The 15,707-nt window shown below is 44.4% G+C and overlaps 1 protein-coding gene across 2 annotated transcripts in view; it reads right to left on the reverse strand.

Annotated features, from left to right (window-relative positions):
* SEL1L3 (SEL1L family member 3) overlaps window positions 1–15,707 on the reverse strand; it is an 87,334-nt gene that overhangs the window by 60,214 nt on the left and 11,413 nt on the right. For both annotated transcript variants that reach the window (XM_038752236.1, XM_038752235.1), the window contains exons 2-5: window positions 14,270–14,837; window positions 3,810–3,936; window positions 2,263–2,384; window positions 1,843–1,958 (exon numbers count right to left, since the gene is read on the reverse strand). In XM_038752236.1, the coding sequence (XP_038608164.1) occupies window positions 1,843–1,958; window positions 2,263–2,384; window positions 3,810–3,936; window positions 14,270–14,540 (636 nt within the window). In that variant the 5' untranslated portion in view covers window positions 14,541–14,837. The remainder of the gene's footprint in view (window positions 1–1,842; window positions 1,959–2,262; window positions 2,385–3,809; window positions 3,937–14,269; window positions 14,838–15,707) is intronic.

Raw genomic sequence — 15,707 nt, forward strand, 5'->3', positions numbered from 1 at the left:
TTTGAATCACTACTGCAAAGCCTCAATAGCATCTCTAGAAGTAGCATTGCCATACATTGCCACTGGCTTTAATCAATCAATCAGTTGTATTTACTAAGCACTTACTGTGTGCAGAGAATGGTACTAAGTGCTTGGGAGAGTACAATAAAACAGAATTGGTAGAGACGTTCCCTGACCACCATGAATTTACAGTCTAGAGGGGGAAACAGACATTAATATAAATTATGGATCTGGACATGACTGCTGTGGGGCTGAGGCTGTGGGAGCAAATCGAGGCAACACAGAAGGGAGCGGGAAATGAGGGCTTAAATTTTACTAGCTCACTGTGGAGAGGGAATGTGTTTTCATATTGTTATATCGGACTCTCCCAAGAGCTTAGTACAGTGCTCTCCACACAGTAAGCCCTCAATAAATGGGATTGACTGACCAACTGACTCCTGCTGAGCACAAAGTGGTCATCCCACATATGAAAAACAGCACAACAATCCCCAATGTAGAGACATGCCTTTCTGTCAACTAACATTGGTGACAGGATCAAAATTCCTCATTGAAATTTGATGGGAATATGCCAGAAATGCAGCAAATACTAACTCTGCTGCTTCATTCACAAGCTATAGCCAAATTCTCCCAGTGAATTTATACCCTACTATTTCCCCTCTCCATAATTTATTTTAATGTCTGTTTTCCCCTGTAGACTATAAGCTTCTTGTGGGCAGGGATTGCATCTACCAACTTTGTTGTAGTATACCTTTCCAAGAGCTTAGTACAATGCTCTGCACACAGTATGTGTGCAAATACCATTCATTAATTGAAAATCAGGTAACCATAATGATAGCATTTATAAAGGGATTACACTGTGCCAAGCACATTCAGGATAAGCAGATCAGATGTGGCCCCCGTCCCTCATGGGGCTCACAATCTAAGAGGGAGGGGCAGAAGGTAACATGCAATAACCCATAAAAATAGTGAAAATGTGCATCCAGTTTTACTATAATAATAATATTAATAATAACAATATTAATAATTGGGGTATTGGTTAAGCGCTTACTATGTGCCAGGCACTGTACTAAGTGTTAGGGTGGATACACGCAAATCGGGTCAGATACCGTCCCTCTCCCGCATGGGGCTCACAGTCTTAATCCCCATTTTACAGATGAGGTAACTGAGGCACAGAGAAGTGATTTGCTCAAGGCCACCCGGCAGGTAACTGGTGGAGCCGGGATTAGAACCCATGACCTTCTGACTCCCAGGTGGTCTATCCGCTATGCCATGAATAAGACCTCCCAGAAAAGTGCTAAATATTGACCTGGTATGACCTAAGCAGGGCAGTGAGAGTCACAATTCACTATGCCAGTAACAGATTTGACATGGCAATGATAATTTGAAGCTGTGATTTGAAGTGATTCACAGTAATAAATAGAGGCTGAAGAATCTTTTTCTTTTGCTTTCTAGATTAGGAACATATGTCATCTCACCCGCTGCATACTACAAAGACGGGTAAACAATTAATTAATTCATCTCTCTGCTCACCCTCCCCTGAAACCCAGATTTTTGGGTGAAGCTATATAAATATGTGAAGGAGAATCCCTGGCATGTCCTGTTAACTTTAGCTGCCCAATAACTTGTCAAAATTACTCTCCAAAATGAGCAGGTAAATGAGTTCCAAAAATCCGTTTAATTCTGCATCTAGGTTTTGAAAGTTTTTTTTAACTTGCTACGATCCTATCTTCTACCACCCGCCTGATTTGTTTTCAGATTTTGGTTCTGTCTGAAAGATGACTACTCAACTAGTCTTCTGATTTGTTGGCAAGAGGTGGAGTCTGGGCTGCTGATGGACTATACCTGTCCTCCGTTAAAAGAGACATCGAGTCGAAACCATTCCTTCAGAGGAAGGATGAAATTAGTCTTCACAGCAAGGTCGTCTCCTTTGACAAGGTGCATTTGAATATGAAGATGGCCTAACGAAAGAAAGAAAGAAAGAACACTCAAAGATCACCGCACTACTGCTACCATTATATTGTCAAGTTGATTTCAAGAATTACAAGACACTGAATGGTATTTTTTCTTCGGCAAGGACATTCAAAGTGTTTTCACATTTTTTGAGAGCACTGGTCCAACTTCAGTTGGGAAACAATAATTCTTACCAAAAGATTCTATTAATACACCTACCTTATGAGAAGCTACAAAAGAAATCTAATAATAAATCATATGCTTCCATAAAGAAAAAGAAAATCACCTCTGAAGGTCTTGTTTTCTACTTACCCTCTTCAGTTAGAAATAGAGATGGCGTACCATACATCTCATTGGAATCAACAAAGTACAATATTCCACACAGATTTGTTTTGCAATATTGGAGTAAATAAAGCCATATTGAAACAGTAAACCTGAAAAAGGAAAAAATAAATCCTGCAGATTTTGATCACATAAGAAGGCATTACAATCATCAGCTACGGCATCCTAATGACTTCATCCTAATGAAGGCTTGAATTTACCTCCACATACACACTGGGAGATCAGCTGCTGTGCCTGATTTCCCAACACAAGACAGTTACATTAACTTCGACTCCTGACAGCAGCCAGACTTCGGCATACAAATTCAGCCTTCTAAGTAAAAAGAGCTGTTTTGTGTCTCTGAAACAATTGTCATTTCAGTCTTAAGTTATAAGGTTCAAGAATGTGAAGTATCAACTTTGATATTAATTAGAGGTTCCCATTTTGGGGCGACTGTAAATCACACACACACACATTTAGGCTTTTAAAACCTTTTTCTTCCTTTTCAAAAGCATAGTGAGTCTAAAAGCATTCACTGTCCAATACCTGATACCACATATTGCTTTCCATTATTTTCAAAGATCTGTTTTATTTTATCTCTATTGGATTTAGGCCACTTTGAGAGAAGTAGTTTCCTATATGCTCTAATGGTTGTTTGACACCAACAGCATGGGGTTGAAAACAGCAGAGCCCAAGGAGCAAATCCATTATGTGTTCAACCCAGAAAATGTAATAACTGATGGAAAGAGAGTAAAAACTTATTTCAATTCTCTCATCCTAATTATGAAGGAAGTCAAACCCACAGAGTCAAAGGGAAAATAACGGCAGGTTGATTTTCCTCCCTTCATTACAACCACAAATTCGCAGTTCGGGTTAGAGACGTGATTACCATCCCAGGTGATTTAGGGGGAATGACAAATCCTTGCGATAGCCATACGTTCAGTGCTTCAGATTCTGGGCTCAAAATCAGTGGTGAGATAATCAACCAGATGGAGCGAACAGTTCCCTCTGGCAATCCAGCTGAGAGAGCTCATAAATATAAGTTACTACAAGGAATCTTAGCAATAACATACGCTCACTCAACGAATTCAAGCTCTGCCTTTAACTCACAGCACGGGAAGACAAATCACCACTAAACCCATCCTCTGTTATGAGCCAAACCTTTTTAGGGATCCCTCAACCTTTAGGCATGTGGGATTCAGCGCAATGGGTTTTCTTAAAAAAAAAAAACCAGATTGTACAATTGTGAGGAAGTAATAAATAGTCTGGGCTGTTAGATGGTCACAATCTAAACCAGGACAGCTCCTATTATCAAGTCACTACCCACAGGCGTAGACTACATAGTCCTACCAAAGCAGGTTTCCTTGAGGAATTTGAGAGATACACACATTATATTACCTAGGCTGGGTAGCATCCTTCATGGCCATTAAAAAAAAATGCACTTTCAAATAAGCTTGTTTGAAACCAAGCAACACTACACAGATTATGACTGCCAGAGGGAGCATAATTAGCTTCAGGTTTTTGGCTTGTTTGCTTACATTGGGTAATCAATACGCTGGCGTCTGGTTGCCTCCAGCTCTCTGTTCTGAAATCTCTTGAACTTTTTCACAATTCCTGTGTTTTCTCCACTGGAGGCATAGGGAAAGCTGAGGATGTCGACCACATCTGTAAACAGCCAAAATTCTCATTCAGTAATCATTCTCATTCCCATCAGGACCTTCTCCCTAGTTGTCCCACCCCCGACCCTTCACTTCAAGAGCTTCACTGGAGCATTTTAGAGGGTAGTTTAAAACGTGCATAAAGTCCTTTCCAAATGATAGCATTGTAACATTTTCGCAGATTCATTACAGGTCTTATTTCTGAAGAGCTTAAATAAGCTCAATTAAATTCCACATATCTTTAACAATTCGGTAAAATGGGGGAAGCATGGGTTCTGGCAGTCAATCAGTTGTAAGTAAGAGCTCAATAAATACGACTGAACGAATGAATGAAAGAGTGCTTACTTAGTGTGTGCAGAGCACTGTACTAAGCACTTGGGAGAATACAATAGATTTGGTAGACACATCCCCTGTCCACAAGAAGCTTACAGTCTAAAGGGACTCTATATCTAATCCTCCCTTTAGAAGTGGAGCGGAAGTTTCACAGATTAGTTCCACACACAATAAAAATGCATTTCCCCAAAAATGTACCGAAGTTGACTTCAATCAACATTTCTAGGGACAAACTTTTTTTTTTTTTTACTATGATAAAAGATTCTTCCTTGGACGGAGAAAAAAGCAAGGAGTCTAGCACTCAGTCAAGTGCAATGTACCCCATAGGTATGGTGACCACCAATGGCTCTCACAGACACTGGACAAGGAGTCATACATGATGCCACATGAACTACATGAGAAACAACTGGTCGGCCTACATGCGGATCCTCAATAAATATTAGCTACTGCTGCTAAATGTGCATATTCATTCTCTCTCCTTTTCCAGGACATTCTCTACTATAATTGCATTTGTTAAGCACTTATTATGTGGCGAGCACTGTTCTAAGCAATGGAATAGATAGAAGTTAATCAGGCTGGACACACTCCCAAATGGGGCTTCCAGTCTAAGTAGGAGAGGCAGCGGATAATGTCTCCATTTTACTGATGAGGAAACTAAGGCACAGAGAAGTTAAGTGATTTGGCCATGGTCACACAGTAGGCAAATGGTGGAGCCAGGATTAGAACCCAGATCCTCTGACTCTCGGGCCACGCTGCTTCTGCACAGCAGAATCTCTCAACCTGTGGGACGTGCACACTCGGGAGTTTCTGCGGTGATCGTTGAGGCCCCCCTGAATCTGTCTCCTTTCCCATGGCCCAGACCTTTCCCTCCAAAAATAACACAGGGATCAAACCTTCTCAGCTTTTTTGGGTGTGTGTGGGAAATGGAACCCCAAATCTTCAAGAGTGCTATGGCCTTGAGTCACCTGTGATCCCTGCTCTATAGTTTGTAAGATGTGGAGAGTAATAATAATAATACCAATAATAATTTTGAGCCCGTTGTTGGGTAGGGACCATCTCTATATGTTGCCAACTTGGACTTCCCAAGCGCTTAGTACAGTGCTCTGCACACAGTAAGCGCTCAATAAATACGATTGAATGAATGAATGAACTGTATTTGTGAAAAATTTATTCTGTGCCAGGCACTGTACTAAGTGCTGGGGTAGCTACAAGCTAATCAGATTGGACAGACTCTCTGTCCTACGTGGGGCTCATGGTCTTAATCCTCATTTTGCTAATGAGGTAGCTGAGACCCAAAGAAGCTGAATGACTTGCCCAAGGTCACACAGCTGACAAGTAGTGGAGCTGGGATTACTACTCAAGTACTTTTGATTGCTAGGCCCATGCACTATCCACTAGACAATGCTGTTTCCCATTTATGAGATGCCTACTGTGTGCCAAGCGTTATGCTAAGCCCTGAGGTATATACCAGAGAACAAGATTGGACACAGTTCCTGTCCCACACGGTTTTCACAGGCTAGGAGGAAGGGGTAACAGGCATTTCATCCCCATTTTACAGATGAGAGAACTGAGGTCCAGAGAAGCAAAGTGACTTGCCCGAAGTCAAACAGCAGGCAAGTGGCAGAGCCAGGACTTGAATCCACATCTCTGGATTCATCCTCCACTAGGCCAACCTGTCTTCCAGCTTGGGAGTCTTTCATTGAATGCTGAATGCCAGGGTTCACAACTAGCCACAGAGCATCCTCGGTTGGTGGGATCCTGGTAGCATTTGCACACAAATACCAAGAATGTTCGATTATAAAAATTGATGAACCTATCACCCGTTGTTACTTAAAAATCCCACTAACACATTACAAAAAAATAATGTGCCCTGGTAATATACGGTGAATAAACCACAGTTTCTTGCCACTCTCTGCAAGCCAGGTATCAGTGACCACATGTCCATCCATTTAGGAGTGCAGAAGCACATCTATATGTAAAATATGAATTGTTACCATCCGGCTACCAACTCTGAGCACTTTGGCTTAGAGTTAATCCTAGGCAATGATTGACTGGAAGGGCTGGGCTTCCTGCGAAACAGGACACTTGGGTTCTAGCCACAGCACTGCAAGTAGGACAATGCCTCCTGGAGCTCTACCATCAGTGGTTCGGTGGTAAAGGCTTCTTTTGGAAGAACCACCCAGGGTATTCCGCGAGGTCGACAGGCCCGGCAAAAATCCAGGAAAATAGCTGGCCAATTTTGGCAGGGGGGAGGGGGATCAGTGGCAACCAAGGCAAACGCCCCGCCGGGTTCTGGCACAAAGGTGCAGAACTGGCACTAAGCTGTGATCACTTCAGCCGTGAATGGGTCCTGCATATAAAAAAAAAAAAGCATGCACTTTGCAACGTACTAGTCGACTCGCTCGTGGCACTCTGCATCCCAAACGAAACACCACTGGCACTAACCACTATCAATAATCCATTTCTTCAAACAGGTTCTCAATCCAAGTTCAGGACTAAGGCTCACCTATCACACCTGATGGGGTCTCCGCCCATCCATAATTCAACAGGGAAACACCAATCATAATTTTTCAGTTTGCATGCTGACGAAAATATATACACCCCGGACTGACCGATTTTTGTACTCAAGTGCACAGAAATGTTTGGAAATTCAGTAAGTGTATTTACAGAAGCCAGTTCAAAAATTCACTCATAAGGTCCAAGGCAGCCCAACCTTTGTTTGGCTTTGATGGAATTACTACATAGAACACAGGACAGACAGATGGCTAAATTGGCCCCTTCGGAAACCTTCTGTTAGCAATAGCTGTTGACTTATCTGGTCCACAGTAGGACCATTTATCATGCAGGAACAGGATTTTATTGTTGACCAACCTGATTCCTACATCACAGGCTCAACAAAAGAGTTTTCCACAGGAAGAAAAGAATCTGGGACAAAAGTAATGGATGAGGCTCTCCTTTCTTTTTGAAAAAAAAAAATACTCCATTTTGGACAAGCAAAATCCGTAAAAAAGATTCTGAAGGAAAAAGCATTAGACCTGAGTATCTAAATGATTTTTAAAAAATCAAGGTTGTAAGAGCTTCAGCTAGCTTTCTCTTCAGTTATATAATTTGGAAACACGACAGATGATACATAATATTATTTCTCTTCTTTTGCTGCTTATTTCTAACTGGATTTAGAAGCAATTAGTAAACTTTCTCCTTTACTGGTTGACCAAGCCAAATTGCTGCTCTTGGTTCAGATTCCTCTCCCAAATTCAATTTTTCAGGAAGCGCTTCAATATGATATTTTATGAGTCATTGATTTATTCATGTAGTAGCATTTATGGAGTGTGGGCTGCGTACAGAACACCAAACGAAGCGGAAGGGAATTGCAAAGGAGAAAAAAAGCCCCAGTTCTTGTCCTCAGAAAGCTTTCAGGAACCTCACCAAAAAATGAGGCAGTTGAGCGGGACGAATTATCACACTGCATTATCCCTGTGGTCCAAAACACAGAATATCAAAGCAAATGCTCACCCTCTGAAAGATCTGTCCATATTCACCTGGTGTTTGATGACTAACATGCTTGGTTTCTTTCATAGAAACAGCACAGAGTATGAACTGCAGGTACTCAATGATAGGAAACACCGAGGATAACCTATATTAGATTTATTTCAATGTAATGCATTGGCTGAGAAAGAACAGGCTAGCACTGGCCAGTAGGCAGGGCAAATTACTCAACTCCGGTTTCCCGGGCGGAGATTTCCAGGACTTGGGGTGGAAACAATGAATGAATGAATAAATGAATGAATGGCTACTGGTGTGCAGGCTACCCCCAGGACATTGGGCAGGAATTCTAATACCCTCCAAGGCAAAAGTTGTGTTGCCTAATGGATAGAACACGGTCCGAGGGCCTGGTTTCAGATTCCAGCTCCGCCACTTCTCCGCTGGCTGGCCATGGGCAAGTCACTTCTGTGCCTCCGATACCTCACCCGTAAAATGGGGAGTGTGAGCCCCACGGGAAACATGGATTGGATCCAACCTGATTAGCTTGTATCTACCCCAGAGCTTAGTATAGTACCTGGCACATAGTAAGCACTTAATGCCCTAAAAAGAAAAAACAGAACGGTAGGCCCAACCTGCCTTCTACTGCAAGAGGCTTTTAGTAATGGTAACGGTATTTACTGGATGGCTACTGAATGCCCAGTTGGAGACAATAATAGAAGCACAAGGAACATTGTCTGCCCAGAAGAATCTATCACTACAATGGGAGAGAAAGAAATAATCACCAATAGAAGAATCAGAATGAATACAAATTGAGCAATCAAATATCCATCCAAAAGGGTTGAGACAAGGCCCCAGACTAAACCTAGGTGTAGGAGAATGTTTTATGATCGTGTGCATTCTGGGGCTCCTAATTATTAAGGGGATGGGAGAAATGAAAGTGCATCCAAACAAGAAAAAGGATTCAAAGCAATGAGAAAAGGTGAAACAATACAGGATTGTGTTGAAGAATAATGTTCTTTCTGGACTAACAGAATGCCAATCGAGGGGAAGTTGTGTGGCCTAGTGGAAAAAGCATGAGCCTGAGAGTCAGAGGACTTGGGTTCTAATCCTGAATCCATCACTGATTTTATGGTATTGGTTCAGTACTTGCATTGCTTGTATTGCAATTCAAGCAGTACTTGAATTAAATACGATTGATTGAATGATTGCTCTAAGAGCTGGGGTAGATGCAAGTTTGTCAGGTTGGACCTCTGTGACCTTAAGCAAGTTAACATCTCTGTGCCTCAGTTTCCTGAACTTTAAAATGGAGACTCAACACCTGGGCTCCCTCCTTTCGGATCGTGAGCCCCATGTGGGAAAGGGACTGTGTCCAACCTGGTTAACTTCTATCTACACCTATGCTTATAACTGTGAGCCCGTTGTTGGGTAATAATAATAATAATTATAATAATGGCATTTATTAAGCGCTTACTATGTGCAAAGCACTGTTCTAAGCGCTGGGTAGGGATCGTCTCTATTTGTTGCCAAATTGTACTTTCCAAGCGCTTAGTACAGTGTTCTGCACACAGTAAGCACTCAATAAATACGACAATGATTGAATGAACAGTGCTTGACACCGATGCCATCGTAACAAAAAAAATAATCCTAGCTTATTGGTTCTGAGCTTCTGGGTGTTTAATCCCACAGACGTCCACTTCTAGCTGACTGCACAGGGGAAATCCCCTGCCCATCAAGGTGCTAGGGAAAGGGCTTCCATCAGCGCTTAGTACAGTGCCTGGCACATAGTAAGCACTTAATACCCTAATTATTATCCAATCTAGTGAACCAGAAGAGTACTTGCCTGTCCACTGGGCTGGAGCTGTGCCTGGCCTACCAGACTGACAAATGCCCATCTGAGAAAATAACCTCAATTTCAGTCACTTTCTCTGGTACCTCCAGGAGGAATTTCATTACTATTATAATGATCAGAAGCAGTGTGGCCTAGTGGATAAAGCAAGAACCTAGGAGCCAGAGGACTTGGGTTCTAATGCCGGCTCCACTACTTGCCTGCCGGCTGATTTTCGGCAAGCCACTGCACTTAGCTGCACTTGCAGTTTTCTCAACTGCAAAACGGAGATTGAATAGGTGTTCTCCCTCCTACTCAGACCCAAATGGACAAGGACTGTCTCTATATGTTGCCAACTTGTACTTCCCAAGCGTTTAGTACAGTGCTCTGCACACAGTAAGCACTCAATAAATATGATTGATTGTCTCTCACCTGACTTGTATCTACCCCAACACTTAGACCCGTGCTTGACCTATAGTATGTGCTTAGCAAATATCATAAAAAATATCATTATCATTATTTTGAGATATTAAGTACTCACTATGTGTCACACGCTCTTTTAAGCACTGGGCTTAAAAGATACAAGCTAATCAGATCGGACATAGACCCTTTCCTATATAGAGCTCACAGTTCAAGTAAGAAGGAAACCAGATACTGAATCCCCATTTTAAAGATGAGGAAAAAAGAAGTGAAGAAATGACTTGCCCAAACGGCAGAGCCGGCATTAGAACCTAGGTACTCTGATTCCCAGGCCCATGCTCCTTCCACTAGACTACACTGCTCCTCAACTGCATCTGTGTGAGGGCCACTAGCACTTTAGGACTTGGCTGTGGTTACAGACAGGTCGACCCAATTCAGTTGGGCTCATCTTTGTCCTCCTCAACTTGGTAGAGCATTGAGTTGAACAGCTGACATTAATTAATCAACAATCCTCTGTATATGATAGTTTATCATAGTGGAGGAAGGCAGTGGCATCCCTTGGGGGATGTGGGGCCCTCTCTGTAGTTGCGGGGTTGGGGTTCAAAAAGAATATTTTCTTCCTGGACATCACTCTCCCATCCCTTCCAGAGAGGGAGTCTACTGACAGATGCTCCAGGGAAGAGCGGGGCTGGAGGGGAAGGGGGTGATCGATTAAGTTATGCAGCCAACCCCCGCCTTCCCCCAAGTCCTCTGGCAGACTGGGAGTCTGGGAATGATATCGACACATCCGGGACCAACTAAGTCGCGGCGAACCCTAGCCGAGAAACCAACAATTTGCCCAGATGTGAGAAAAGTAGAGAGTTGTGCGTCAGATGAACAGAAAAGCAGAGATGGAGACAGAAACACCCAATATCACTCACACACTCAAAGATTCCTACACTTTCTGACACAGACGTCCACGATGGGGGGCAACCCTGCAGGGGTTGCAAGAAAAAGGAAGTGAGATCGCAGCTGGGTCAACTCTGGTGGCCATTATGACCATCAGAGAGGTGGGCTAGCTGGAATCCCAGAAGGGGAACGTGGAGAGACTGGCAGAGGTGGAAAATCCGGGCAGTCAAAGGCAGAAGCCACATCTGACTATAGTTTTACTTGTCCCCTTTGGCTGCTGTTCTGCCCCAAACTGACAGTATAGGACTCCGTGTGTATGTCAGAGCACATGCGTGGGGGCCCCTGTTCCAAGATATTTATGCACCTGTACAAGTTGGTCTGCAACCATCTGTGGGTTTCTGTCATAGTGCACTAGTGCACTCAAGACTCAGTGGTTCCTGGTTGGGGGATAGGGTGTGTGTGTGTACACGCATACATATAGGTGTGGTACATATGTGTCATGGCAGTGATGACTGTACTAGACAGGGAAACCTGAGGACTGGACCTCCTCTCTCCCCGGCCAGGGGGTTGAGAGGTGGAGTTGCAGTGGCAGCTGGCAAGCGGGTGGGAGAGGGAAATGATAGGCCATTTTTGTAGCTGTCCTGCTCCTCAAAGCCAGGCAGGAGGGAGTTATGTGAGCACACACTTCCAATTTTACATCTCTATATACAGAGAAATGTAGATAGATGCATATATATATAGAGAGAGAGAGATAAAATGCATGATCTAGCCGAGTCCCTGAAATGCACAAATAAAAGAGTCATGTGCATGTAAATTACCTACTGAATTATAACAGCGAGTCACAAGTACAATGTGTGGGCAGTGCAGCTCTCTGGGCAGGCCGAACCAATCCGAATACACAAAACCCTCTGACAAAGGGCACATCCCCAGAACCCGTGTCAGCCTGTTATCGGGTTGTGACAGTCATTGGGTTTGAAAGGCGCCCCACTGACTGGGAACAATTTATTAGTCTTCTGTCTCCTTTATACTGGCGCATTGTTTTGGGCTGCCAACTGCTGGAGAACAGCCAATCGAGGGGGTCCACGCAGCGAGTGTGGCCACAGTCATTTTCCCGCTGCTTCGAGGGGAACCCAGACTGTGGCGTTATGAGACGGAATGTTTCCCATTCACCTTCTGGGGCCCTGGGTGGAAACGATCCTTTCAAATTCTGGATAAATAAACTGCCGGCATCACTGTACCGGTGCATCAATGCAGGCTGAGAGGCTATTCTAGGTCCCTCTCCTCAGATGCTTCTAAGGCAACCGAGTCCGATCCCTGCATTAAGAGACTGGGCATCATCAGGCCTCAAAGAGAGACGGTGGGGAGAGGCAGGGTGGTGAGCGGAACAGGCAGCTGTTGCCCAGGGAGTGATGCTCCACTTGAAATGGGCACGTCCTCACCCTCTTCAAATGGCAGAGAAGGGAGGAGGTGGCTTCCTCTCCTGCGGCTCCTGAGAGAACATCCCCTCTCCCCGGGGAGCCACGGATGAGAGACTAGAGCTCGTTAACTTTATAAAAAAGTTTCCCTCTGACATCTGATTTGTTATATTGGCTCTCATCCCAAAGGTGATACTTTGAAGAAAGCCAAAATAAAACCCCACTGAGCTATTTCTGAACTTTCTTCTTAATTCCGCCCCTAAATCTCTCGGTACGATTTAAGACCATTTCCTCTCGCTCCGGCCTCAGTGGAGATGGGGACGGCGGGCTCACCGTCCACCACGCGATGAACTTTCACATACAGTGGAATGTCGATTAACTGAGCACCGGCTGATCTCCAGAAAAAAAGACGTTTCCCATTTAGAAAGGGTGCTCCGATGTTCTGAGACTTCAACGAGTTCAGAAATGACTTCATTTGAACCTTCCAGCTCGGGGTGCGTACATTCTTCAGTGACAAATTTATGACTTTCTGGAAACAAAAAGGAATCCTAAACCTTAACAAAGTGGGAGGAGAGCGAGAGTCTCGTACTGCAGAAAGGCAGGGTTTCATTTTCCTTAACAAATGAGGTGCCCTCCGTGTACGGCATTTCAGACAGATGCTGGGGCGAGGGGCTGTCTATCTGGAAGCGCACATATTGATCACCAAAATAAATGCCGCTCTATGTATTTCAGACATTTAATTATACACTCTGGAAGGAAATGAGATTTCTTCTCATCGGCACCCACATATTTACAGCCTTGAAAATGTGCGAAGTCTTAGAAAAACTCCAACAAGGAGCTTAAATACGTTTACCTTGCAGGGCACAGAAATGACAAAACACCATGTCAACAGGGGATACTGCGCACTATTTTGCTGGGACATTTGGACTCTGACCATCCATCTAAGAAGATAGCCTGGACCTTTTAATTGTTAATAATGCAAATGGCAGCGTTTTGGCACCACAAAGAAATGACTGGAGGAAAGGTTCTGAGTGGGGGAAGGGGAGAGACAAACGACTCACCACCTGCATGAGGTTTCTCAAAAATGAGTGACAAGAAAACGAGGTCACCGTGGCCAGGTTCCCAAGTCACCGCATAGTGGGAGCCACCACGCAGAGGAAATCCCTCAAGTGCGGGGGGCCTGGAGAACTCCCCCCGCCTTTCCCACCTCCCCACTGGAGGCAAGGTGGGACAGGAAGACTGAGCTCCTGCTCTGGAATGCCTCAACCACTGTGATAGGGATGTGCTCCAGTTGGAAAGCCTCTAAACCGTAAGCTCACTGCGGGCAGGGAACGTGACTACCAACTCTGTCGTGTCGTACTCTCCCAACCGCTTAGTACGGTGCTCTGTGCACGGTAAGCGCTCAATAAATACCACTTGTGACGATGCTACTGAGATCCACTGAGACACAGCGGTCCAGAGGCACGTTGCGAAGGGTCGCTTGACCCTCGTGGGGCTCAGGCCGGCTGCTGGAGCGACACCCTGGATTCCTGCTGCTTCTCCCCCAGTTCGGGGTGCGCGAGCAGGATTCGGTTTCTCCCCACACACCAAGGATCAGGAAACTGCCGAGCCCGCACATGGAAAGCCTCCGGAGGCACAGGAATCTCAGTCGGAACTGGCTGTCTGGGAACAGAGCCGCAGCTAGAACCCAGCTGGGTATCCTGGGTACCCTGATGGGATTCCCTGAGCTGGCTAGAGGGAACATTTACCAAAAGACAGACTTCACCCCTTTCCCCACCAACCTAGATGGTGAGCTCCCTGCGGGCAGGGAATGTGTCTGCCAACTCTGTCACGTTGAACTCTACCAGTGCTTAGCACAGTGGTCGGCACACAGTAATACCGCTGATCGATTAATTGATTACATTGCACTCTACAAGCACTCAGTCCAGTGCTTGGCACACGGTAAGCCCTCAATAAATACCATTGATCATCCCTACCATTTTCCAGAGCACACTGTGGAATCCGATTGGCCTGTAAATTCCAGGTGTAATCCATGTTCCACTCGAGACAAACTTGGTGATCCTTGAAAGGGCGTTCGAAAGGAGGGACCGTCTTCAACAAAGCATAGTTCTTCGCTACGGCATGAAAGAAGCTTTCTTCCCACTTCACATTCAAGTTGCCATCGTGCCCATGAGTAATCCAGGCATGGAGTATCACAGCAGATACAGCTATGGAGTGCCTGATGAAATAATCATCTCTGTAAACCATTATGCTTGGAAATTTCACATGCACCGTCCGTGTTCTGCTGATGTGCAGATGTTTCTCGTTCTTCCATCGTTTCTTGTACACTGGAATGCTACTCCTGAATTCTGATGAAACGACTGCTTCAAAATTGACGATGCAAGGCTGGGAGCATAGATACTGAACGGCAACTTCAGAAACGTTACGAACGTTCCCTTCTAAAATGATAAAATGAATAAAATCTTTGAAAGGCAGGTTAATCTCAGCTTCCGGGATCAGCGAAGTCGTCAGGAGTGTCTGCCTACCCAAAGACGGCACGAAGTTCTAGGGGAGGGAGAAAAAGAAAATATTCAGGATGCACAAGCATATACACTCTCCGAAGAAAATTCTTATAAATCCTATATTGTCATCATCTATTTTCCCTTGAGTGTTTTTTTTTAAGCTGGTATTTGTCCTACCTTAGGGAGTTGTTAAAAATCTCACTGAGTTAAAATTTGAGAGACTAGGCTAGTTTGGGTATTTTAACACGCTATTAGAAATAGAACCTGCCAAAAAATGGCTAGCTGAGACTATTCTTTTTGCCCTCCTTGGTCCTGCAGTTTAACTTCCACAAAATGCACTCTCTAAGCCACGTACACAAGAACACGTGCTCCTGATGGGTAAAAAGAGGCATGAGGGCAGAACAGAGAACTAGCAGCTAATGAAACTGCAGTTGCAGTTTCCCTTGCTCTCGTGTCGGCATCCTTACTTCAGAAAATGGCCAGCAGTTACTAAATAAAATTGGCATAGGATGCCAAGTGCCTCCCGGGGTTGAAATGACAAGACTGCCAAAATAGCCTCGGCTCCACTCTCTACCTGCCGGGCGAGGACAAGGTAGAATAAAAGGGGAGGCATTTGCTGTTGGCAAAATCAAACCCAGGCAAACTCAGCCCAAGAACAATATCTACCTGTTCTTTGACGAAAAAGGACACAGGTGCCAAGACATACTGCAGTTGGGCATGTTTGGTTTTGATTCCATAAACTGATGAGGCTTATATACACATGTAACTCGCTGTTGCCTTCGAGCTTTTTGGCAAGGATCCTTGGAGACTCAAGATTCTGAGTGACCCTGGTGTCTATTTGGGGAGAAATAGAGGTGGTCGTATTACAGGACATGATGTCTGTTTTGAGCAAGGAGGTTTCTTTGGATCTCCT

The sequence above is a fragment of the Tachyglossus aculeatus genome, chromosome 10, assembly GCF_015852505.1.
Source record: "Tachyglossus aculeatus isolate mTacAcu1 chromosome 10, mTacAcu1.pri, whole genome shotgun sequence".
NCBI lineage: Eukaryota > Metazoa > Chordata > Mammalia > Monotremata > Tachyglossidae > Tachyglossus > Tachyglossus aculeatus.